Source organism: Lepidochelys olivacea, assembly GCF_965140295.1.
Source record: "Lepidochelys olivacea isolate rLepOli2 genome assembly, chromosome: 1".
NCBI classification, from domain to species: Eukaryota; Metazoa; Chordata; order Testudines; family Cheloniidae; genus Lepidochelys; species Lepidochelys olivacea.
In genome coordinates, this window is record NC_140411.1 from 163,966,181 (window position 1) to 163,991,897 (window position 25,717).

Here is a 25,717-nt window from a genome sequence, read left to right on the forward strand (position 1 = left end):
GCAGTGGGGGATATTCCCTGATTCCAGGTATGCTCTTTTCCTTAAAATTCCATTGTTGCCATTACTATCATGCACTGACTATGATGGAAAACAAAGCCTAGTTCCTTTGCCACCCAGTGCAGTAGCTGGTAACTAAATTGGCCCCGATTCTACAATCCTTTATTCATGTGATTAATCATGACTCACATAAAATGACCTATAGAAGACAATACATGTACTGTACTTAAATGAAGAACTACAGGATTGGACTTGTCCTGTTCCCAGAGATACACTGTAACCATGTGACTGCAGCGCAAAGAAGGAAATAAATAACAATGCTCATTTCAATTCCATTAGAAACTTAGAGAAAAGAAGAACATTAACGTTTCTCAAATGAAAAGTGAGAAATTTTATTTTCTAATCTCTATACAAGTATTTACAAAGGAGAAAACATTTTTTAAAAAATTGATATTGTTCCAATCTATCTAATTTAATGCAATGGAATGTCTTATACGCTAATTCTGCAAGCAGTTATTCAAGCACATAACTTTAGGGACAAGAATAGTCCCACTGATTTCAACTGAAATATTCACATACATAAAGTTTGCAGAATCAGGGCTGTACTCAAAATAAGATGGTAGTTAATTATTTTCATACATCTAGAAACTGTACAAAATATTTATAAGACAAACAGCAATATTCCAACACTACAAGTGAGAAACTAGAGAATAACTAGGAAGAGATATTTTGAATTTGGAAGTTTGCGGGGGAGGGGTGGAATAAATAATCCTTTCAAAACCCTGCCTACATGTCAAAGTCTGTGATAGGAAGCAGATTTTTAAAAGCTTTGGCTAAAAAGATGAACTTGGCATAATGTTGTTAAAATGGCTTATGAAAGCAATTAGCAAGACTAAGCAGTAATTTAGTCACCCTGCTTCTGAACACAAAAGAAATTAGAGGATGTTCCGCTCTAAATCCGAACTTTATAGTTGATTTGTAATAAACTATGCTAAAATCCCAGCTTCAAACCCACTAAATTTTAGAAAAGTTTAGAATAGGATTTGAATTTTGCAGTTTGGACCCTTCTTTAATGTTCTCTTCTGCACATTTTTCATGTATCTAAGGTCCTTCTATAGCTATACCTCAGCCTTTGTTGTTGTTGTTTAAAATTCTCTAATACACACTTTAATTCACTGTTAAATCATATTTTATTATTCATGCTTTGGCACCTTTTCCTGATTAATGGCAGAGCTCTTTTCTGATTACTTAGGGAGCAGAATTTGTAGCAGCTTACAGGCAGAATCCCAGATGATATAGTGGGACAATGGATATGAGTTTCTCATTTTATACATCTCACCAAAAAAATCAAATGTAGAGAGGTGTTGGGGAGGGGGTGTATATTTTTCCTAAAATCAGGCATATATTTTCATCTTCCAACACAACATAAAACAGCATTTGTGCTGAGCACAGTGTAATGGTAACAGTGACATTAACGGTTTTAATACAGATGTTACTCCAGCCAGAGTGAATTTGGGGACCACACAAAGCTCTGCAACTTAAAATTCTAGAAACTGCTATAAGGACTTTTGTTCCTGTGAGCCTCCCAAAAAGAAAACAAACCTTCCATGTTTGTTGCTATTTGCATCACCCCACTATTTTTCATGTGACAGCAAGAAGATGATTCTCACATGAGCTTTAGATCTGTTTTTTGGTTTATATGATTTTTGCTAGTAAATACATTAGAGGCCATTTTTTTGTCTCTTGATTTACATGGATTTACAAAGCTGAATTCCTTTCTTCCTCGTCATCTTCAGAATCAGAGTCATCATTGTAGAAATGAATTGTGGCTTGTACTGGAAAACTGGCCAGAACCTTCTTTCCAATGTTGTGTAGGAACTTCTGGGATTTAGATTTGGGCAAATAAAGTCTAGTAAAACAAAACAAAATCACTTATAAAAACCATGTAAAACTATAAGAATCCTTCCAGACTAACTGACTCAAGGCTTGTGTCTGAAGGCTACATTTCTTCACTTCTTTGTGGAAGGGAGGCTCCTTTGCATCCTTGATGGCTTCTCTCTCCTCTTCATCTCTCCATGTTTTAAACCATCCTTCTATCTAAAGGACTCACTGAAGTAGTCCCATCTCTTCCCTGGGTGGTACTATTGGTGTTGATAGTGAATAATACTCCCAGTTACTTTTTTGGGAGGTGGGGGGAATGTCAAATATTGGGTTAGCCAGAGGTCTCTGTTTGACAAAGAGCTGCTCCTGAGAACATGAGCAAATGTGATTTTTCTAGAACTCTGCAGACTTGATAGTCAGGGAGAGGATGTGTTTGTTTGTTAATGGTGGTGTGGAGTTTGAGGAAGGGTGCTGGAAGGCTGGTTTAAGGCTGTGGTCTGTTGTTTTTGTGTAGGTTGGTTCTAGTAGTAGATGTGTCTCTCTGGGTAGAGGAGGAGAAGGTATATACTATTAAATACCTTGACTTTCAATTTCCTTTTCTGAGGAGATGTTAATTATGAAACCTTGACTCACAGTGGGGTAAGTCTGGTCTGTCAGGATGATATTGACTCTTTCAGTGGCTTTCTAATGTCATGATTTAGCATGTTGCTTCAGATCCTGCTTACCTTGTGTGTCTTCTCAGGTGAATTACACAGTTTGACACTTTGCCATGGGGGGAATTTATGACTGAAGAACAAAAATACAAATTTCACTTTTCCTGGATCAACTTAGAGGATTCATCTCACCTCACTGGATGCTGAAACCCCAAAGCTCCTTTTGAGCTAAAATTTCTCTGATCACCGTCCAGGTCAGACTGTAAAGACACATGTGATTTAGAAACAGCTGTAAAAATTATCTAAGATTTTACAATTTTCTTGTAATGGCAAGAAAATGCAGTAATATATATTAATTAAATCTCAGGTATTATATCATCAGACATCCATGGAGTATAATTCCACTGCGTTAAATTTTCAAACTACTGTACTTAAAACTTCCCATCTAAATGAATAATTAAATATTTCAGGCTTTTGTTTTAAAGGGAACATTTTTTAAAAATTATTACTATTATTATTACTTTGGTAATATAGCACCTAGTGGCCCCAGTCCATTGTGCTAGGTGCTGAACAAACACACCGAGATACTTCTTTTGAGTTGGCTGGGTTCAGCTGGCAGCAATAGCCTCTAAAATGGAGGACTCAAGCCACACCATAGTTTGTGCTCCTTCCCAATGCAGATACTGCAGTGGAATCCTAGGAGATGCTACACTATTAGAGGTACTGTGAATGAGATGTTAAACTGAAGTCCCTTTTACCCTGGTCCTGGAGAGGGAGCTGCTGAGTGAAATCAAAGATCCCATGATACTTTTCAAAATGAGGAGGGTACCACAGAAGTTAGAGATGAAAAAGATTTTTTGGATCATCTAGTCAGTATCCCTGTCCACAGAGGATAGTCCATATGGAGAGTGCTATTGCTGAACTTACCTGGACAGGTTCTGATACTGCAATGACTAACTTGGTACTGTAAAGCTGTGATGGGTTGTACTGGGGAAGCCCTGCTGCTCTTCTACATCCCACCCCAGGAAAAAGCAAGGTACAAGGAAAAGAACCTCAAAAATGGTCCTCCACCACTGCCTAGAGAGGCCTTACTGGACTGGCCAGCTTGAAAATTAGAGAGACCTGGTCCTCCAAGGGCTAGAGACAGCCAATAAGAGCCCAGCAGGCTCAGATAAAAGGAGCGGCAGGAGCTTAGCATATCAGTTCCAGGCTGAGACCAGAGGAGGGAAGAAGTGGCTTCCTCTCTGGCCAAAGGAGACTGACAAGTAGCTAAAGGTTATTTCTGGCTGAATTTACACTGAGATTGCAGAGGGAGAAGAACCTGGGGATGCTGAGAGATAGGGCTGGAGATAAAGGTGGTGAGTAGTGTGTAGCTGCTGTGTATAAGGTGCCTGGGTTGGAACCCAGAGTAGTGGGCAGGCCTGGGTTCCTCTAGTGCAGGGGTGTGCAAACTATGGCCCGTGGGCTGGATCCGGCCCGCCAGCTGTTTTAATCTGGCTTTCGAGCTCCCGCTGGGGAATGGGTATGGGGGCTGCTCCACGTGGCTCCCAGAAGCAGCAGCATGGCCCCCCCTCTGGCTCCTACACATAGGGGCAGCCAGGGGCTTCTGCTCTGCACACTGCCTCCGCCCCAAGTGCTGGAACTGCAGTTCCCATTGGCCGGGAACCGCAGCCAATGGGAGCTGCAGGGGCGGTGCCTGTGGATGGGGCAGCATGCAGAGCTGCCTGGCCAAGCCTCTACATAAGAGCTGGAGAAGGGACATGCCGCTGCTTCCAGGAGCCACTTGAGGTAACAGCCGCCCAGACCCTGCACCCCTAAGCCTCTCCCTATATCCCAACTTCCTACCCCAGTCCAGAGCACCCTCTTGCACCCCAAACCCCTCATCTCCAGCCCCACCCCAGAGCCTGCACCCCCAGGAGTGCAGAAAGGTCCCTAGGAGCAGCTCCAAGGCAGAGGGCAGGAGCAGCACATGGCAGTGGGGGGAGGGACAGCTGAACTGCTGGCAATTGATAGCTTGCTGGGCGGCTGCCACACAGGGAACTTAGGGGAGCGGGGAGCTGATAAGGGAGTTGATGGGGGGCTGCCGGTCCATCCTGGTTCCAAGCCCCCACCAGCTAGCTGCAACGGGCTGCTTTTCCTGCAAGCAGTGGACAAAGCAGGCGGCTGCCAAACAACGTTATAAGGGAGCATTGCACAACTTTAAATAAGCATGTTCCCTAATTGATCAGCAACGAAACAACATTAACCAGGATGACTTTATGTGAGGAGTTACTGTATAGGAATTCTGTAGCTGAGGAATCTTGCTTAAGTCTATTAGAATGGGCCTTCCCCCTCACTACCCCCCCACACTTATAAAGTAGTTAAGAATCTTCCTCAGCTATTGTGCACCTGGTAAGGAGTGCCAAAGTGGGGTTCCTCTCCTTCATTCCTCATTAGGTCCCCAAATGTGGAGACTCCTGGTTTAATGAGGGATCTTGGGTGGGCCCTGCAGCATAAAAGGGAGGGAGTTGGGAGGTTCTGGACAACAAGGGAAACATTAATATTAAAACCAGCTGTTTGAACTGTGCATAATTTTTTTAACAGTGGCAGGCTCCTAGAAATTAAGATGGATGACCTACTACATTCAGTGAATAAATTGGTGGGAGCCAGGTACAGCTGAAAACCTCAAGTATAGGTTGCATAAAATGTTCTATACAGATGTGATTTTTTTCAATGTAAAGAGTATTACAGCTACCTGATCCCGGAAACCTTAACTCCTCCAAGTTGCCCAGTCTCTTTGGAACTTCTTGCTATTTCATTCCTCAAGTTTTCGCTGCTGGTTCTGAGTATCCATAGATGCAGATGTGCTAAGGAGTTTTGGGTGGGAGACCCACTCATCTGATGGGTACCTGCCAGCAAAGCTTAGAACTCTGCTGTATAGGTACATTCTTCTGTAAACCTGCTGGAGTTGCCCCCTTAAAATCTCATCCAGGAGCCATCCAAAGGTTGGGTCAGCAATGGCCACCAACCTTAAAAGGCTCACAAAAAGGGAAGAAGAGGTGTTCCACAGCTGCACACCTTAGAATGTAGGGGAATCGGTATAAGCCGTGACCCCCATAAGATGTACATTGTGGATAGCTGTAGCCTAAGCTAGGATCCTGCAAACACTTATGCATGTGAGTACTACCATTGAAGTCAATAGCTATGTACTTTGAACTAAACAAAATTAAAAAAAAACTATCACCAGAATATGAAGAAGTACCTTTGAATAAAGACTATTTTTATACCACATTTCAACCTTTTTTCTCTATCTGTTTTAGCTGTAGCACTGTCCAAAAAAAAAATCACTTTTTTGGCTCAAACTTTCTCACTCCCATTCACAGTTAGGCAGAGACTAAGAATTAAACCTTCCGCCTGAGAGGTTATTTTAATGGTGCTAGAATGGAAATTGTTGTTCAACATTAACTGTTATGCTTCCTTTCACACCTGCTATCATATCCCAGGTCCTGTTTTTATAGACAATAGCAGAGAGTTATAAAGAACGTATCTTGAAACTATTGTTCTATTTTTATTAGGGCTTAATTGTGATTAATTGCACTGTTAAACAATAATAGAATACCGTTTATTGAAATATTTTGGATGTTTTCTACATTTTCAAATATTTTGATTTCAGTTACAGCACAGAATACAAAATGTACAGTGCTCACTTTATATTTATTTTATTACAAATATTTGTGCTGTAAAAAACAAAAGAAATTGTATTTTTCAATTCACCTAATACAAGTACTGTAATGCAATCTCCTTTATCATGGAAGTTGAATTTACAGCTGTAGAATTATGTACAAAAAAACCCTTGCATTCAAAAATTAAAACAAAGTAAAACTTTAGTGCCTAGAAGTCCACTCAGTCCTACTTCTTATTCAGCCAATCACAAGTGTATTTACATGTGCAGGAGACAATGCTGCCCGCTTCTTATTTACAATGTCACCTGAAAGTGAAAACAGACGTTCGCATGGCACTGTTGTAGCCGGCATTGCAAGATATTTATGTGCCAGACGCGCTAAAGATTCATATGTCCCTTCATGTTTCAACCACCATTCCAGGGTACATGCATCCATGCTGATGACTGGCTCTGCTCGATAATGATCCAAAGCAGTGCAGACCTACATATGTTCACTTTCATCATCTGAGTCAGATGCCACCAGCAGAAGGTTGATTTTCTTTTTTGATGGTTCAGGTTCTGTAGTTTCCATATCTGAGTGTTGCTCTTTTAAGACTTCTGAGAGCATGCTCCATACCTCATCCCTCTCAGATTTTGGATGGCATTTCAGATTCTTAAACCTTGGGTCGAGTGCTGTAGCTATCTTTAGAAATCTTACATTGGTACATTCTTTGTGTTTCCTCAGATCTACAGTGAAAGTGTTCTTAAAACGAACAACATGTGCTGCATCATCATCCGAGACTGCTATAGTATGAAATACATGGCAGAATGCGAGTAAAACAGAGCACAAGACTTACTATTCTCCCTCAAGGAGTTCAGTCAAAATTTAATTAACGCATTATTTTTTTAACAAGCACCATCAACATGTCCAGCATGTCCTCTGGAATGGTGGCTGAAGCATGAAGGGGCACATGAATGCTTAGCATATCTGGCCTGTAAATACCTTGCAATGCCAACTATAAAAGTGCCATGCGAATGCTTGTTCTCACTTTCAGGTGACACTGTAAATCAGAAGCCCGCAGCATTATCTCCTGTAAATGTAAACAAACTTATTTGTCTTAGCGATTGGCTGAATAAGAAGTAGGACTGAGTGGACTTGTAGGCGCTAAAGTTTTACATTGTTTTGTTTTTGAGTGCAGTTATGGAACAAAAAAACCCTCTACATTTGTAAATTGCACTTTCACCATAAAGAGATTGCATTATGGTATGAGATGAATTTAAAAATACTATTTCTTTTATCATTTTTACAGTGCAAATATTTGTAATAAAAATAATATTAAGTGAGCACTGTACACTTTGTATTCTGTGTTGTAATAGAAATCAATATTTGAAAATGTAGAAAAACATCCAAAAATAGTTAATACATTTCAATTGTTATTCTGTTAACAGCCCTAACTTTTATAAGAAGAAAATTGGCCTCCTATGTTCTTCTCGTTTTGACTTTTTTTTTTTTTTAAACACACTTGGCTTTCTTTGATTTTTTTCCAGAACTTAACCTTACCATTCCTTGATGTCCCAGTTCAGCATCTCTTGCTGTGAGAATCCAGGGTCTCCATAAGGTAGGGTTGCTGAAAGTTTAATGAAGAACAACACACTCTCATAGGTAATTCTTTATGATAATTGGCACATTTCAGTGCAATTATAGTTACCTTCATTACATGCTATCTGTGCCTTTGAAATAAGTTTATTCTTGTCTCAACACATTGATATGGGTAAATGTAATTTCAATGGTAGGTCTTATTCTGCCCGCGGGCTTCTCTATGTGCTGTCAGTTTACATGCACTAAAATTAATAACAAAGGAAAGTCTGAATTGGATAAACGGTTAGTCCCACATATTAGCTATTGGTACAATATTAATTGATTTCACAATCCAAGGGGCTCACCAAGGGATTACATTTAAATCAATTTTAGAATGTTTAATTTATAGAATATACTTAACTTCCTATTAATCTTATTATTCATGAAATAAATTAGGTAGTTTATTTAATTATACTATCCCAATTCCTCAGTGACATGAGGAAGAGCTCTGAAGCTTGGAAGCTTGTCCCTTCCACCAACAGATGTTGGTCCAATAGAAATTACCTTGCCTACCTTATCTCTCTGATATCCCAAATAGGTATTCCTAATTAAAGTGGATTGCACCTGGCTTTGCATGATCAACTTGATTTTTTTTTTTTTTGCTTATGTTTTGATCATAGGGTAGCTGATCTATTTTTATTAAGTCGGCAATTTATTACATTAAAGTGATGCTGCTAACTTGAAATCTAATCAATTTAATAAAAACGTAAGCAGTTTCTTGTACTACACCAGCCTCTTTCTCCCCTCTAATAATTTTTTAGTTTTACAACCACATTTACCTATTTTTAAATGTCTTTTCTCTCCTCTGTAACTAAATACCCACACAAAGAGGAAAGAGTGAAACTGATTATACTCTAACTGCTGTCAAATGCTCAAAGTAAATAAACTGAAAAAACAGTTCTTATCTTTCAGTTAAAGTAACCTTATTTGTAACTAGAGCTGAATGAAAAATTTATCATTTGGAAACCTTCTTCAATTAAAATAATTGCAAAAATAAAAATTCTCACCAGCTCTGTAATATGTTTTTAACATGTAAAAATAGGAGATAAAACAGAAAAAGTTTTGTTTTTTGTTTTTTTTTTAAGCTGGTAGTTCTTTATGGTGCAGTCTGTTTCCAATCAGCTATTACAGAAGGTCACATTGATTATGTGCAACCTGCACTTAAAGTCTAAACAACTAGATAGGCTGGCTATTTAAATGACTTTGGAAGTGGTATGGATCCCACAGTGTAGTTTAGCAGGGGGTGTTATTTTAATGAAAAATTTTCTCCATAATTAGAGAGAACACTGAATTGCTTCTCCAGGGACTGAATGCCTACCTTTATGCAAGTCCTGTCTTTGCCCATTGTAGCTACATAGTATTCCTGCTAGAGATTTTTAAAACTGGGTTGTTGAGGAAGCATTTCTCCTTTTCTGTCTTACCTTTCTGCCTGCTCTCTTGGATGGAGAAAATGCGGCTGGATATCTCTGGAAGAATGACAGATCTGAGTCACTGTAGCCTGGAGCAAGAATTTAGCAGCTTCAGCCTCCATAGTGCTTGCTTGCCTGTCTGCTGTTTTGTGTTCCTGTGCCTGGCTAGCTGCTTCTCCAGGCATTTCAGCTCCTCCTTTATTGCAGCTACTCAAGAGTACTTACCTAAAACAAGCAAGCCTTCAGGTAAATGGAGGGATATGACCTTAATGAGTTCCCCTCTATCTCCTCCAACTATGTCAAAGTTTTCCTGTTGTCATGGTGTTCTATGGAGAGTGTAATAAATACAGTACTTTAGTTTACTTTAATCAGCATATTATAGTGGAAATAACCTAAACTCTTTATCTTTCTGCCTTTGTTTTACCTATTTTTGTTTTATGTGAAGTACACTGTGAATATATGTATTTGTGTGTAAATAAAAATTAAGTAGGAAAATCTACAACCTCAAATATCTAACAAAACAAATGGAAAAAATACCAATCCAGTTCACAGGTGACTTTAAAAAAGACCTTTGTTTTAAAATTACAAAACAGTCTGTCAGTTCCAGATTTCAAAAAAAGGAAAAAATACGAGGGTGAAGGAAGATGATAACTTAAAATGCAAACCTAATGACTGCCTTAAAAACAGAGGATGTTACTTTTAAGCTTGATCTGTTTGGTTGCTAGGAGGAGAAAGCTGATGCTAAGAGAGAATACATCCTCCAACAAAGCATGCTTGGTAATCACTGCCGCTGCTTTGAGGTCCTGCTGTTTCACTGCATATAGTACATATTTTAAACTACCAGGGTGAGATAGGAATAAACCTTTTCTAAGCTTTCCTGCCCATTGCCTTAATTTGGACCACTAATTACACACAGACTATTATATTGTACAAGAATAGATTTATTGCAGTTGGTAACATTGCCTGATTTTCAGTGCTATGGAAAATCATCACATTTGCTCACTTTACAGGTTAAAATACTTATTTGCCTAGCTGCCATCCCTGCAGCTTAATTTGGATCTGACAGTGAATCTGGCTCCCTTCTAGCTTTTGCACCATCATAAGTAATAAATGTTCTGTAGCCGGTGCTTAGCAAAAAAATTAAAAATCTCTTGAGGTGTGAACCAGAATAGAATTTAGTTCATTCTTATATATTTTTGTTAGCACTGCAGAGCTAACAGTGTGTAAACAATAGTTTTAATTTTTTTTTAACGAAGTAAGCAGATCACTTTGAAAATATACAGGAATTGGATCTGTTGAGCAGGTGCCATTTTTACATTCACTTTTCTTACGATAACCACACATCCATAGGCTGTCTATGGTAAGTCACAAAGCTTAGGATCAGAGACCTAAGTTATTCCAGCACTGCTCTAGAAATTGCTGAGGATGCCCAGTTAAACTTGCACAACGTACATCTGCGTCCTCATGCATGTGTGTTACTCTAGTGCAGAAGTGGGCAAACTTCGGCCCGCGGGCCACATCCAGCCAGCGGAACTGTCCTGCCTGGCCCCTGAGCTCCCGGACGGGGAGGCTCACCCCAGCCCCTCCCATGCTGTCCCCCCTCCCCTGCAGCCACGCTGCTGCACGGGCAGCACAGCTTGTGCCCGGCCACCTCCCAAGCTTTCCAATAAGGCTGTCCTGCCACTCTAAGCAGCATGGTAAGGGGGTGGGGCGGATGGTTGGATAAGGGGCAGCGGACAGGGCGCGGTTGGATTGGGGTGGAGGTTCTGGGGGGGCAGTCAGGGGATGGGGAAAGGGGGGGTTGGGTAGGCATGGGAGTCCTGGGGGGGGGCCTGTCAGTGGGCAGGGGTGTGGATAGGGGTCAGGGCAGTCAGGGAAAAGGGAGCACGGGGGGTTGGATAAAGGGTGGGAGTCCTGGGGGGCCAGTCAGGTGACAGGGAACAGGGGGGTTTGGATGGGTCAGGAGTTCTGAGGGGGGCAATCAGGTGGTGGGAAGTGGGAGAGGGTGGATAGGGGGCGGGGGCCAGGCTGTTTGGGGAGGCACAGCCTTCCCTACCCGGCCCTCCATACCGTTTCGCAACCCCGATGTGGCCCTCGGGACAAAAAGTTTGCCCACCCCTGCTCTAGTGTTTAATTGCATGAATACATAGCATTTCTCAAATAATGGTGTGTGTGTGCATATATAATATTTTCTACCGCTTTAAATAGATGCATAGCATCTTGTTCTGTGCACTACACTTTGTATGCCAATAAAGGATCACTAACAACTTGTATGAAAAATACAGTGAATGGTATTTAAATAACAATGTATTAAGTATACAACATGAAATAAAAGCAAAAATCTGCTGGCATATCTAGGCAACCTAAAAAAGCACTCAGGGCCCCTATTCACAAGGTACTTAAGTATTGCCTGACTTTAAGCACATGAATAATTTCATTTATTTTAATTGAATCAGGGTCTAAATTAGCTTTGTTGTCAAATGCCTACTAAGAGAAGTTGTGCTGCCAGTTGAAAAGGATAGCTGATGACTAAGTCCTTGATCATGCAATCAGATCCATATGGGTAGATGCTTGGGTTCATGTGCCCTATGACGTCAGTGAGACTTTAGCTCAGGGGTGAAAAACTTTTTGTCCGAGGATCACATCTGGGAATAGAAATTGAATGGCGGGCGATGAATGCTCACAAAATTGGGGTTGGGGTGAGGGAGGGGGTGAGGGCTCTGGTTGGGGGTGCGGGCTCTGGAGTGGGGCTGGGGATGAGGAGTTTGGGGTGTAGCAGGGTGCTCTGGGCTGGGATTGAGGGGTTTGGAGAGTGGGAGGGGGAACAGGGCTGAGGCAGGGGTTTGGAGCACAGGGAGAGGCTCAGGGGTGCAGGATCCGGGCGGCGCTTACTTCAAGTGGCTCCTAGAAGCAGCGGCATGTCCCTTCTCCGGCTCTTATGTAGAGGTGCGCCCAGGCAGCTCTGCGCGCTGCCCCGTCTGCCGGCACCGCCCCTGCAGCTCCCATTGGCTGCGGTTTCCAGCCAATGGGAACTGCAGGTTCAGTGCTTGGGGTGGGGGCAGTGTGCAGAGCAGAAGCCCCTGGCTGCCCCTACGTGTAGGAGCCAGAGGAGAGGCCATGCTGCTGCTTCCGGGAGCCACATGGAGCAGCCCCCATACCCATTCCCCAGCAGGAGCTCGAAAGCCAGATTAAAACAGCTGGCGGGCCGTAGTTTGCCCACCCCTGCTTTAGCTGGCAGCAAGAGTCCCCCAATTTGGATTTTACTGCAGGATCAAGGCCCAAATTATTAAAATACAGTCCTTAGCATGAAGAAATGTTACCATAAAACAGATCTCCCAAAGATATACAGGACTGCTTTGATTACAGTGGAAGTATGAATTTTTAACAAATCTATTACTCCGTGCTAGACATCTGTATTTAAGGTTGTAGAAAAATGTGAGGTAACATTGCCTTATAGCACTGGTTCAGCAAAGCACTTAACTATGTGTTGAACTTTAATTGCATGGGTAGTTTCATTGGCTTCAGTGGACTATTGACATGCTTAGTTAAGATTGCCTTTGCATTTTGCAGCCTTAACTTTGCATTTCCTGACTTTTGAGTGCTTACTTATGCCGCCATAATCTTACTGCATTTTTAGTATGGATTTTAGTAGTTAGCTTTGCTAATTCAGAACTTTTGTTAGTGCTGTTTCCTAACCCTAATTTATGAATCTTCAAAAGAAAGTCAGTCTGCACAGGATGATTGTGGAGGGATAACTAAGGGGACTCTTGAGCTCTAATTGGCTGCATAGTTTTTTAAAAGTACTTACTCTGTTCTCACAGATAAAAGGCAAGTAGAGTTCTGCAAGTGCAGGAATCGTTGAAAGAAGCCGAACCAAATCAGCAGAATTTGTAGTCTGAAATACTGTATCTCTTTAGAAATTGTAATTTTATTTTAGAAATATGTTGTGTTTTGTTGATATACAGCTACCATTTTTTGCCTTGACACATAAACAGTAAAGATGTTAACCCCTAGGGTTTCCTGCCTACCCAGGAAAGCACCACTAAGGCCCAAACATTGAGGGACTAGGCTATTGTTACATAAACAGCGCTGAAGACCTGTAGAGTAATGATCAATTCCTTTACTTTGTGATGTGAATAACAGGATATACTATCTGCCTAAACAGAGGTAATCTACCCCTCTGAATTGTCTTGTATATGCATCACTTTCTTAATACCAATATTTTCTTTAATTCCTAATAATTTTTGGGGGGCGGAGGGAGGGGGGTATGGGTCCAAGAGTGGAATGTGTGGACTGAGGAAAATAATTTAGTTCTGTAAAATGGTACTAGCTGTAAAAATGCTGGAGAGTTGGCTTTTTAAAAAAGTCAGCATTAATCCATTAGCAGTTTTCCCATTTTTAAGAAGGGAATATCATTACAATGTAACTATGTTTTATACAAGTGTTAAATTTTGGTGAAGTCTAATGAAGGTAAGGATGTGCAATCCCCATCAAAAGCATTTTGATTGTTACAGTTAATGTTTATCTGTTCATATGCTGTTCCATGCACTGGGGTGGGGATGGGGCATTTCCCATACTTCTGATATTGTCTGAATGTAGCTTTGACAGAAGGGTCTGATTTTGACTTCATTGGGATTTACAGGTGCTCTGTAATTGTCAGGATCAGGCCCTAACACTGTTTTATTGGTGTTTGGGGACTTTGCTTCAGTAGGTGACTTTATTGCCTTTGAGGAGAAATATGTAAATGTATCTACATTCTTTTGAATTTAATTGATGAATATGTTACTATCCACATCTTTGCATAAATCCTCTCTACTCAGCATCCTTTCTAGTGAAAAAAAATATTTCACTGGGGAAAAGAATGCCTTTCCTCAAATCATGACCTCAAGGACAAAAAAGCACCGGATTTGATTTGGGAGCATCTGCTGCTACCCATGTATCTCTTGGGTGCATTATTGCTCAGTTTCAAGGTGCAGATTCTTACTGCCTTCAGAATACATACTTGCTCTGAGGTGGGTGGATTGGGGTAATCCTTTGGCTTCAGTTTCTCATAAAAGAATTAGAATAATTTTTGCACCTGGCATTACTTAATAGTAGTTGTACTGTAGCTATAATTGTTCATTAGGGCTCTGATCCTGCAAACCCTTATGCATGTCGAAAGGTCTGAGTGGTAGCTGTGTTAGTCTGTATCAGCAAAAACAACAAGGAGTCCTTGTGGCACCTTAGAGAATAACAAATTTATTTGGCCATAAGCTTTTGAAATTTATTTGGGCATAAGCTAAGGTGCCACAAGGACTCCTCGTAGTTTTTACTTATGCATGTGTTCATCTTTATGCAAGTGAGTAGTCCCATTGTGGGATGACTATTTACATGTATAAGTCTTTGCAGGATTGAAAAATAAATAGGAGTAACCAAGAACAAAATATAGCCCTAATGTGTTGTCTTAGTCTAACAGGAATTGTAAAAATTTTAAATAAAGATATAGTTTTGAAGACCATCATGTATTAAACAGAAGACAGCACAGAATAAGTTTTTATAGTCATAAATTGCAGATCAAAAAAAAAAAATCTCAGGGACAGCTTTTGGCTTCTAGCTCACACACAGAACTTAGAGTATCAGTCCTGTTCAACTTTATCAGTTTGTAACAACTTCACTTTAAATACTCTTCTGTTCTCTGTGTCCTAATTGTCCCATAATCACATGGCCTTCATTGTTCTCTGCAGAAGGGAGAGGCAGTGGATTACTCACGCTGGCTTCCAAGTCCCTCTTAAGGCTTGTCTACATTTGGAAATTTACTGGATTAGCTATTTCAGAATAATCATTTTGGTACAAGCTCCAGTGTGGACACTCTATGTGTGTATAAGACACACATACACAACACCAAGGAACATAAGTGCGTGCGCATGGGAGCTTGTACTGAAATAACTATTTTGGACTAATTATTACAGAATAGCTATTATGATAAATTTCCAAGTTGTAGACAAGTTCTTAATTGCTATAAAATAAAAAGGGAAGCCAGTCTAATTTATTGTTCATAACTTTAATTGATCAGTACTTCCCTGCTTTGTCTTGACAAAGTCTAAACTACACTATAATAAGGCTGTGAAGTCACAAGAGCTAGTCTGGTTTCACACTTGTATAAGTGAGCAGAATTTAGCTCTGATTCTACCCATTTCTTTCCTAAAAGGAAAGTATGCACTTCTAGAAACCAAAGCTTCCAGGCTGCTTTTGGTATTGATATTTTTCCCCCATTCTTATTTTGTATTTTTTTGTTTATTGTTTCTTTTTTCTCTCTTAAACCTCTTTTGCTACTCTATCACAGGTATCCTCATGCCTGCTTGCTAAATGTCTGACTTTAATATCCTTTTGTAGGGAGCCAGGTGGCTTCCCTCTGACCCAGAGGGTAAAGAGCCACCCTCTCAGCCTGAGTGGGTGGGGCCAGGCCAAGCTTACACCCATCCCCGGAAGGGGAGGGGTGGGACAGGAAGTATAAAGGGTGGGGCCCTTTGCCCAGTGAGGAGAGCACCAGGCAGGTGGCAGGCTGCTTTCTCGCGATCCTGCTGCCGACCCAGGAGGAACCTGACCGGGAGGAAGGCCTGTGTCGACCAGGACTGCCAGCCGCTGAATACCCAGAGGACCTGGAGGGGCCCGGCAGTAGGCCAGGCCAGCGTGAGTCCGACACAGAGAGGGAGCTGGAGCTGCCAGCAGCTGAATACACGGATGAGCTGGAGGGACCAGAGAGACCCACTTGAGAGACCGGGTAGGAAGTAGCCCAGGGGCAGAACTGCACCGTGGGGTGGGTGTGTTTGGTCAGCGGGCGCGGATGGCCCCCCGCTGACCAAGCGGTGGGACCTTCGCCTCCTGCCTTGGGTAGCAAAACTGTGCGCTACCAACCCATACCAGCGCTCCCCTGCCTGAGGGACGCGCTGCGGACTCGTGCTGGTGCTCCCCTGCCTGAGGGACGCGCTGCGGACTCGTTGTGGTGCTCCCCTGCCTGAGGGACGCGCTGCGGACTCGTGCCGGTGCTCCCCTGCCTGAGGGACGCGCTGCGGATTCTGGCCAGCACACCTTTCCTGCTAATTCCCCAGCGCCCGAAAGGTGTGACCAAGGCCTGCCAGTGGGACCAGAGCTCTCCTTCGCCCCCTAGGGGCTTGGAGGACCGACTGAAACCTGTCACACCTTTCCTTATTTTTTTTTTTTAACGGGAAGAGGGTTTGTTCACTCTGTACGATACATAGGATATCACAAATGAGCAAACCGTGTTCAAGTAGGAGACATTTGATTTGTGCACCCTCCCTTAGAAATGACGCCAACAAAGAAAAATCAAACAATTTGTACTTCCTGGACATTTCAGGTATGCTATACTATGGAAGCAAAACACATACACAGATAGGGAACAGGTTGGTTTTGCTTGAATCTCTATTGTATCTGTGTTTTGATTTGGTTCCATGTTCTGCTTTTAATATGTATTTTTATTTATAATGAATAAAAATGCCATTGTTGACTCACCCAGGTAAAAAAAAAAGTTAGTTATCAAAACATAGCTGATCACATTCAATGTCACTGAAGGATTAACCTCATGGTTAAACAAAAGTACCTGTCCCATCAAGCAAAGATTAAATAAACAGATGGGGTTTGACAATGTGCTCTGAAGGTCAGCAGAAACCACCCTGTTGGACTAGTGTGGAGGAAGTGAATTCCAGAGTTCAGGGCTCTCCCCGAGAATGTATGCTTTGCTTGTTTTACTCTCTTTTGATGTGCTTATGTAAGTGTTTTGACCTGCGTAGCACATTCTGCATAAAGTAAAATCTCAGTTTCAGAATTAGTGTAGTCCTCTAGTCACAGAACAAGGACGGGATGGGCTGTGGGAGTGCAAGCCCAAGTGTTCCTCCAGTTTGACCTAGTGGGGAGAGAATAGTTCAGTTTTCATGTCTTGGCCTTTCTACTGAAATTGCCAACAGTTTCAAAAGAGACACAAAGTGAGCGAGCTGCTCTGTGTAAGCTCGAAAGCTTCTCTCTCTCACCAATGGAAGTTGGTCCAATGAAAGATATTACTTAGGGTTACCAGACATCCTGATACTGTTGGGATGGTCCCAATATTAGGGGCTTTGCCAACTATAACCCCCCCTCACAAAAAAAGTGTCCCGATTTTTCACACTTGCTATCGGCTCACCCTAATATTACCTCAGTCACCATGTCTCCTTAATATCTTGGGACCAACACGGCTACAACAACACGGCATACAACAGTTTAAACAGTTTCAACAGTTTGTTGTGGGAGTCTAAAGTTATGTCAAAGGTGCTTTTTTTTTTTTTTTTTTTTTGCTCCTTACTCTTCATTTAAACACTCACTTTTAGACTGTTAGGATCGAGCTGTCCATTTGTGGTACTGAAGGGCCAAGGTATATGCGCTTGACTGAGCTGAGTGCTGTTACAGCAGAACAGAGAAGCCTGGCCTAGTTGGATGATGCCTAAAACTATATCCCTTACTCCTGCGGGGCATTCTGCACCAAAAAATTAAAAATTCTGTGCCAAAAAAAAAATTCTGTGCACAATATTTTAAAATTCTTCAAATTTTATTTGTCATATAAATGTGGAGGATCCAGCATGGCATTGGGGAGTACAGGCCACTGGGTGCACAGAGGTGGGAGATCACTGTGCAGCTCCCCCGCCCAGGACACAGACTCAGCAGTGTCACCCAACCCTGACATAGCGCAGGCCCCAGAAACACCCCAGGGACCTGTGCCTCTGTGCCAGGTGCACCAGGTGTGCGCAGGCAGGCTCAGCAAGGCAGGATCCAAGTGTGAAGGGGCTTAGTGTGGGGGGGATCCAGGTGTGTATTGAGAGGTTTTTGTGTGGGGCAAACTGGGTTCGGGTGGCTCAGTGGGGGATCCAGGTGTGTGGGGGATGCAACAGTAATGGGAATCTGCAGGGGGGTCCAGCTGAACATAGTTGGAGGTCAGCCGGGGGGGGGGGGAGGGGATAGAGCTTGGCAGAGGATCCTGGGTGTGTGGGGGGGCTCAGTGGAGAGTCCAGATGCTGGGGGAGTGGGGCTCAGTGGGGTGGGGATCAAGGTGCAGCTCGTTGGGGCTTGGTAGGCTGGGGATCCGGGTGTAGGTGGCTCATCGGGATGGTCCAGGTGCAGGGGGAGTGGAGCTCATTGGGGTGGTCCAGATGAAGGGGGAATGGGGCTTGTTGGGGAGTCTCGGTATGAGGGGGTCTGGATACACAGGGGTTGGGTGGATGGGGGAGCAGCTTCCTGTACAATAACCCCTTCCCTGCAGCTGAGGAGTGATGGGCGCAGGAAGCGTGGGGGTGGGGAAGAGTTTGCAGAGCTTCCTACAGCCGGTGGAGAAATCTGGGGGTGGGTCTAACATGGCCTCAGATGTTGTGCAGTGGAAGAGGAAGTCTCCCTTCCCGTCCTCCCCAGCCAAGCCAGGACTAGCAGCTGAGACTGGTGCTGGGTAGGAGCCACCAGCCGGGTCTTCCCCAGTCCCGCCCTCTGCCCATGGTGATTTACCTCTGCCAGCTGCCCTGGGCACCCGAAACATATTGCTGGGGAGGATCGCATGCCTGCTCTTGTGGCTTCTCTTTGGTTCCCTGTCAGAAAGTAATTTTTCTGTGGGGAAGCAAATAAATCTGTGGGGGACATTAATTCTGCGCATGCACAGTGGTGCTTAATTACCCCGGGAGTAATCTGTGTACACATGAGCTACTCCTGAAGTAACTAGCATATTAGAATCTACCACAGGAATAAGGAGGGCTTTCTAGGAACCCACCTGTTGCTTCACCTGCAGCTAAAGGAGCATATTTGTAGCATATGCACAGGCAAACTTGGGGTCATGCAGCTTTCCTCACCCATGCTACCTTCCCACAACAGCCATCCTGCACTTTCATTCAGTGTAGCAAACTGACTTATATGTATTGAAACCCTATGTGAAATCAGGCTTATCAGTTTGATTGTTTTGCCCTCTAGTGGTTGGCCTAAAAAAGACTTGGATCTTTAGCTAGATGTAAAGTCTATGATGATGGAGATGCTGTTCCTTTAAGGAATAATGATGCATACTGGGATAGGGCCAAGTGTCATTGTTGTATCCATTTTTAGCAAGGTAAGAGTCAATCTGAGTACCATGTAAGATCTCATACTTGGTAAGTACTTTAGCTATAAAATACAGAATACATTATTCTATTGTGCTTGAGTATATAAGTTGCTATATAACACCAGTGACAGCAAATAAGACTTGAGTTAAAACTGACTTAGACAATAGAACTCCTCTTCTATTCTAACTCTTGCTTACATGTATATTATGCATGACTAGTGTTTTATTTACATCTGTGCTGCACAGACCTAAAGGTGAGACTCTAATCTATTAGCGTGCTGAGCCATTAAATCCCCTGTACCCACACAAAATATTGTATATCAGAATAGTGATAGCACATCCTTACTGAAAGCAGAAGTCAAATCATTCCTTTCTCTCTCCCTCAGTTGCCTGGAAGAAGGAATGTTTGGAAAATAGAATCCACTTTCTGGAGATGTGTTAGTGTTTATGGTTGATATAAAATGTCATTCTTATAGTAATGGTGTTATCCACGTAGCTGCAGTGATCCGTATGATCGCACTTTCTCCAACCTCCATGGTTACAATGGTGAAGGGACTGAGAAAGAACAGCTCTGAAATACCCCTTATGTTTACTTGATATGGAAGGAGCAAACTAGTAGTCGTGAACCATTCATTAATGGTGAACCATTTGATATACTTGCTGTATGTATCACAACTAGAGTTGAGGAGAAATGGAGGAAAAATGTAAACGTTGGGAGAAAAAATTAGGAGTGGAGGGGCCTCATATCAAGAGAGGGAAAGATGGCTAAGATGGTGGGACTTTAGAGATTTGGGTTCAATTTCTAACTCTGCCAAAGACCTTGGGCAAGTCACTTAATCTCCCTGTATCTAAATGTCCCTTCTATCAAATAGGGATAATACCCTACTAAGTATCTAGTGAGAACAAAATATAAGATGCTCAGATACTACGGCAATAAGTACCTGACAGAGAAACATCGAGCCAATCTAGGCTATAATAGGTAGAAAGGGAAGCATACCACCACTTTCTGTTTGAATTCAAGCACTAGTTATGTCATCCCTGACATCGTATCAGATAAGCAGTAGGACTAAATGTTGTCCTTTTCAATTCTGCTTATGAGCAACCTGTGCATTAAAACAGTTTTCCTCTACAGGCTTGTAGTGTTATTTTAGCATCAAACATCACTTGGCTTGTTGTGATGGGGAGTTCACCCCCATACCAGCCTAGGAAGGCTTAATGAAGCTGAGAAGGGGCCAATTAACCAGGTAGGCCACACATTTCCCCTCAACTGTGGCTTAAGTAACCCTGGATTGATGATGGAGCCCAGCTGAGAAGGAACCAGTGAGGCTGGTATAAAGCCAGTGTCATAAATATAAAGGGAAGGGTAAACCCCTTTAAAATCCCTCCTGGCCAGAGGAAAAATCCTCTCACCTGTAAAGGGTTAAGAAGCTAAAGGTAACCTCGCTGGCATCTGACGAAAATGACCAATTAGGAGACAAGATACTTTCAAAAGCTGGGAGGAGGGAGAGAAACTAAGGGTCTGTGTCTGTTTGTATGCTGCTTTTGCCGGGGATAGAACAGGAATGGAGTCTTAGAACTTTTAGTAAGTAATCTAGCTAGGTATGCGTTAGATTATTATTTCTTTAAATGGCTGAGAAAAGAATTGTGCTGAATAGAATGACTATTTCTGTCTGTGTGGTTTTTTTTTTGTAACTTAAGGTTTTGCCTAGAGGGATTCTCTATGTTTTGAATCTAATTACCCTGTAAGGTATCTACCATCCTGATTTTAGAGGTGATTCCTTTACTTCTATTTCTATTAAAAGTCTTCTTGGAAGAAAACTGAATGCTTTTTCATTGTTCTCAGATCCAAGAGTTTGGGTCTGTGGTCACCTATACAAATTGGAGAGGATTTTTACCAAACCTTTCCCAGGAACTGGGGTGTAAGGGTTGGGAGGATTTTGGGGGGGAAAGACGTGTCCAAGCTACGTTTCCCAGTAAACCAGTTAGTTTGGTGGTGGCAGTGGATATTCTAAGGACAAAGGATAAAATTAATTTGTACCTTGAGGAAGTTTTAACCTAAGCTGGTAAAAGTAAGCTTAGGAGGTTTTCATGCAGGTCCCCACATCTGCACCCTAGAGTTCAGAGTGGGGGAGGAACCTTGACAGCCAGGAAGCTGGCAACAGAAAAAGGCTGCAGCCAGGGAGCCTGCAGTCACTTTCTGGATATTAGAAAGAGAGGGAAGGAAAGAAACTTTGAGGAGAGGATGTAGGGGAAAAAGCTTGGGGAAAGGGTAGTAAGGTTTAAGATAGTGCAGACCTTGGCTGCTGATTAGAAGGTCCCTGAGATAGAACCTGAAGTAGAAGGTGGGCCTGGGTTCCTGTGCAAGTGGCATCATCTGGGCAGTGAATGAGAAGAATGGTGGAGGCAATCTCTATGGAAAGACATTAATATCCTGGAAGGAGGAAATCAAATAGTGACTTGGGTGGAGGGCTAAACCACAAAGGGAGAGCACCCAGGGTCTCACAGAGAGGCAGGAGAACACACAGCAAGTGGCAGAAGGGGATGTTGGACCTGGAAAAAGCTAATCCCCAGAACAAATAGGAAGAAGTGCCTTAGCAGTGAATGGAACCCCATTACACTTGTGCACGTAGGTTCATATTAATTTTGTCCTATACTTTGTGTCCTCAATTCAGTATCAATAGCATCAGTGATGTGGCATTTAGCATGACAGGAGTTACTCATGTTGCCACTCATTGTCTTTATTCTGCCAGATTTATCGGTTTCTTTTCACTGTATATTGCTTTTGTTCCTCTTTTTCCTATGATCTGAGGAGGAAATCACTGAATAAAGACAGGACTGAAACAAATCACTATTATTGACCTGTTCAAATTTCCTTGATACATTAAAAATAAACTTAAGTGCCCAGAGAGGTGGTTGGTGCCTCATAAATCCAGTAAAGATATAGTCACCATTCACCTGGGCTGGAGAACTTGCAAACTAAGGCATCTCACAAATAGTTGCATACATGCCTAACTTCATGCCTGTAAACTTCGTGTCCCAATGAATTGAACAGGACTTCTTACAAGTACAAAAGTGAGTATGTGTACAAGTGTTCACAGGATCTAGGCCTATCCTTTCAGTCCTGCAATAAACTCCATGTGGACAAACCCCTGCATCCTCTCAGAGCTCCATTGAAGCCAGTGGGGTTCCACAGAAGTTTAGTGGTCCATTTATATGGATCTGCTTGTAGAATCAGGTTGGGTCTTAAAATCCAGATTCTGCAATCAAAATCTCATGCCTCTGGTAAAGCCTAAATCCTAAACAAAGACCTTTTTTTAGAATTTGCTTTTAAAACACTATAGTAGCCTTTTGTATTGGAAGGAGGCTTGAATATTTTTCCAACTTCGTCTCCCAATAATGTTTATATTTATTTATGGGTTTGTTTGCTTTTGGTCAGAATGAAATACACAAAATAGTGAAAATAAACTGTCATATTAGGTCAGCATTTCTCAAACTGGGGGTTGGGACCCCAAAGTGGCTCATAACCCTTTTTTAAAGGGGTCACCGGGATTGGTGTTAGACTTGCTGGGGTCAGGGGCTGAAGCCTGAGCCCCACAGCATGGGTCCAAAGCTGAAGCCCAAGGGCTTCAGCCCTGAATGGTGGGGCTCAGGTTACAGGCTCCTCCCCTGGCCTTCAGCTTTGGGTCCACTGGGCCTGGGCTTTATACTCCCCGCTCCTGGGGCAGTGGGACTTGAGTGGACTCAGGCTTTGGTCCTCCCTCCTGGGGCCCTGTAGTAATTTTTGTTTTCAGAAGGGGATCACAGTGCAATGAAGTTTGAGGAAACCCTTGAATTTAATTCCTTCTCCTAGTGACCCCAAATTAATTTAGTTTAGGTTTGATATTAGGAAAAACTTTTTCATGAGGAGGGTGGTGAAACACTGGAATGCGCTGCCTAGGGAGGTGGTAGAATCTCCTTCCTTAGATATTTTTAAGGCCAGGTATGACACAGCCCTGGCTGGGATGATTTAGTTGGGGATTGGTCCTGCTTTGAGCAAGGAGTTGGACTAAATGACCTCCTAAGGTCCCTTCCAACCCTGATACTCTATGAATGGCTGTTACTGTACTTCTTTCCTCAAGGCCCCCTTCGGGCGTGCAAGACCCGTACTTCCACTTTGCGTTTTTTGCAGGATTTATTTTTCAGCTATGAAACAAAAACGGGACGACCACACCTGTGCTTACAGGGCAGCTGAAATGTGCCTTAATCCACCTTGAGGGTGAAATCGGTTCACAGGGGCGTGGGGCGGACAACAGCTGTCACTCCCCGCCGGCTCCCTCGGGAGCGGAATTGGCTGGCGCCTCGGAAAAGACTGGGCGCAGGGGCAGGGGGCTCCCGCTGGCCGCGGGGCGGGGCAGCGGCAGCACAAGCGGCGCCCGAACCAGCTGTTTCGCTGCCGCTCCGCGCGCAAGGAAGGGAGCGGGCGTGAAGGCACCAACCAATCAGCAGCCGCTTCCTTTGGGGCAGCCAATCAGAGCCGCAGTTAGATTAGCCAACCGGCGAACGCCTCTCTGTGCTGAGGGTGGGAGGGGGCAGGGCAGCCAATCGGGAACGAGCCGGAGCGGGGCGCCGCCGGCCATGCTGATCACGCTGTGCTACCTGTACCTCTGGGCGCGCTGGGGGGCCGGCTGGGCCGGGCTCATCCGACGCACCGTGCGCCGCCTGCACCGCGCGCGCTGCGCCTTCGTCTTCGGCTGCTGCCGCGGCGGCGGCGCGGGCTGCCCCCCTCCCCAGCGGCGGCGGCGGCGGCGCAGGCAGGGGTCGCCCGGGCTGGGCGAGGAGCCCGTCTGCCTCCGGCTGGGGGACAAGGTCTTCTTCACTGAGGAGACCCCGCAGGTACCCGCCGCGCCCGGCCTCCTGCGTGGGCGTCCAGGCCTGGGGTGGAGAGGCGGGGCCTGTTGTGGGTGGGGTATAGATGGGGCCAGGCCTGTGGGGTGGGTGTTTGCGGAGAGCTGGGAGGGGGGTCACCCTGGGCTTGTCCTGGCTGTGACAGGGAGGTCGGCGGAGTGGATAACTGGGCTTGGGCCAGCCTAGCTGGGGGTGGGAACAGCCACGCTGCCCGGGAGCACAGGCCTTGGATTAGCAGCTGAGACACTGTAAATTCAGCAGCCGCATCCCCATTGCTGTATTAGTCCCTCTGCCTCACGCCCTCGCCTGGCTCTTGTAAAGCTTAACTCGAGCTGGGGATTTTTGTGTGTGGAGGGGAGTAAGGTTAGGGCCAAAACTGGAGTTAACCTCAAGCCGACAATAGAATGAAGGGAAGCTCTGTGTTAACTTTCTAGTCATCTGAATCCAAAGATAATATCCCTGCTCCAGGGCTTCTCAGAAATAGGACATAGGGCTGTAAATATCCAGGATTGAGCATCAGTCTCATAGCTGTAGCTGCTGTAATTCTAACAGAGAAAAGGTGGGTGAGGTAATATCTGTTATCAAACCAACTTCTGTTGGTTAGAGAGATGAGCTTTCAAGCCACTCGGAGCTCTTCTTCAGGTCTCTGTCTCCAACAGATGTTTGTCAGTAAAAGATATTACTTCACCCACCTTTTGTTTCTAATATTCTGGGACCGACATGGCTGCAACTAAGCTGCATACAACAATATAATTCTAAGAGTCATCAATAAGTTTGGTGCTGTATAAACAAAAGGCTAAAGACTATCTCTATTTCAAAGACCTTGCAGTCTCTCATCAAGATGTAAATAGAACACATTAGTGACTACGGTCTAGTGTATAGTTGCACATGAACACCTACTACTGTGGTTGAGTTAAAGCCTAGTGGGGACCCTGGGTTTTAACCAGACCAGTTTAGCCCATGTTAGGCCATATCTATGCTAGGGGAAAAGATGTGTTTTTAATCTGTGTGCATTGAATGTGTTAACATTTTTAGTTCAGACAAGGCAAACTATTAACTGGTCAAGGTAAACCACAGACACAAGATTAAGGGTTACTTCAACTAATTAACATATGTTAAAACATAACTTGTCTTGTGTGCTAGTGTGTGAAAACCCTAGTGTAGATGTGCTTTCGATAAAGTCCAGATCACATTCTCATAAGCAAATTAGGGAAATGTGACCTAAATGAAATTACCACAGAGAGGATGGACAACAGATTGCAAAACTGTATTCAAAGTAGTTATCAATAGTTTGCTGTCGCACTGGAAGGCTATATGTAGTGGGTTCATTCAGGGATTTGTCCTGGGTCTGGTATTAGTCAATGTTTTCATTAAAGTTCATAATGTAATGGAGAATATGCTTACAAAACTGCAGAGGATACTAATCTTGGGGGAAGGGGTTGTTGCAAGCACTTCAGCGCACAGGGTTAAAATTCAGATACAGTAGAACCCCATTTATCCGACTGTCCATTATCC

The 25,717-nt window shown here is 43.5% G+C and overlaps 2 protein-coding genes across 3 annotated transcripts in view; one reads left to right on the forward strand and one right to left on the reverse strand.

Annotated features, from left to right (window-relative positions):
- Positions 1-1,673: 1,673 nt before the first annotated feature.
- On the reverse strand, positions 1,674-24,072 carry RIPPLY3 (ripply transcriptional repressor 3). Of its 2 annotated transcripts, none has more exons than XM_084617048.1 (5): positions 23,960-24,072; positions 9,232-9,545; positions 7,733-7,799; positions 2,724-2,791; positions 1,674-1,906 (listed from the first exon to the last, which is right to left on the reverse strand). In XM_084617048.1, the coding sequence occupies exons 2-5, from the start codon at positions 9,402-9,404 to the stop codon at positions 1,756-1,758; spliced, it is 459 nt and encodes a 152-aa protein (XP_084473174.1). In that variant the 5' UTR covers positions 9,405-9,545; positions 23,960-24,072; the 3' UTR covers positions 1,674-1,755. The 2 variants fall into 2 exon arrangements, with proteins under 2 accessions (XP_084473174.1, XP_084473175.1); XM_084617049.1 differs by having other exon boundaries at positions 9,232-9,444; positions 23,960-24,022.
- HLCS (holocarboxylase synthetase) overlaps positions 23,933-25,717 on the forward strand; it is a gene marked incomplete at its 5' end in the record, with an annotated part of 212,837 nt that continues 211,052 nt past the window's right edge. Inside the window, one exon of the mRNA XM_084617047.1 lies at positions 23,933-24,190. Within this exon, the coding sequence (XP_084473173.1) occupies positions 23,933-24,190 (258 nt within the window). The remainder of the gene's footprint in view (positions 24,191-25,717) is intronic.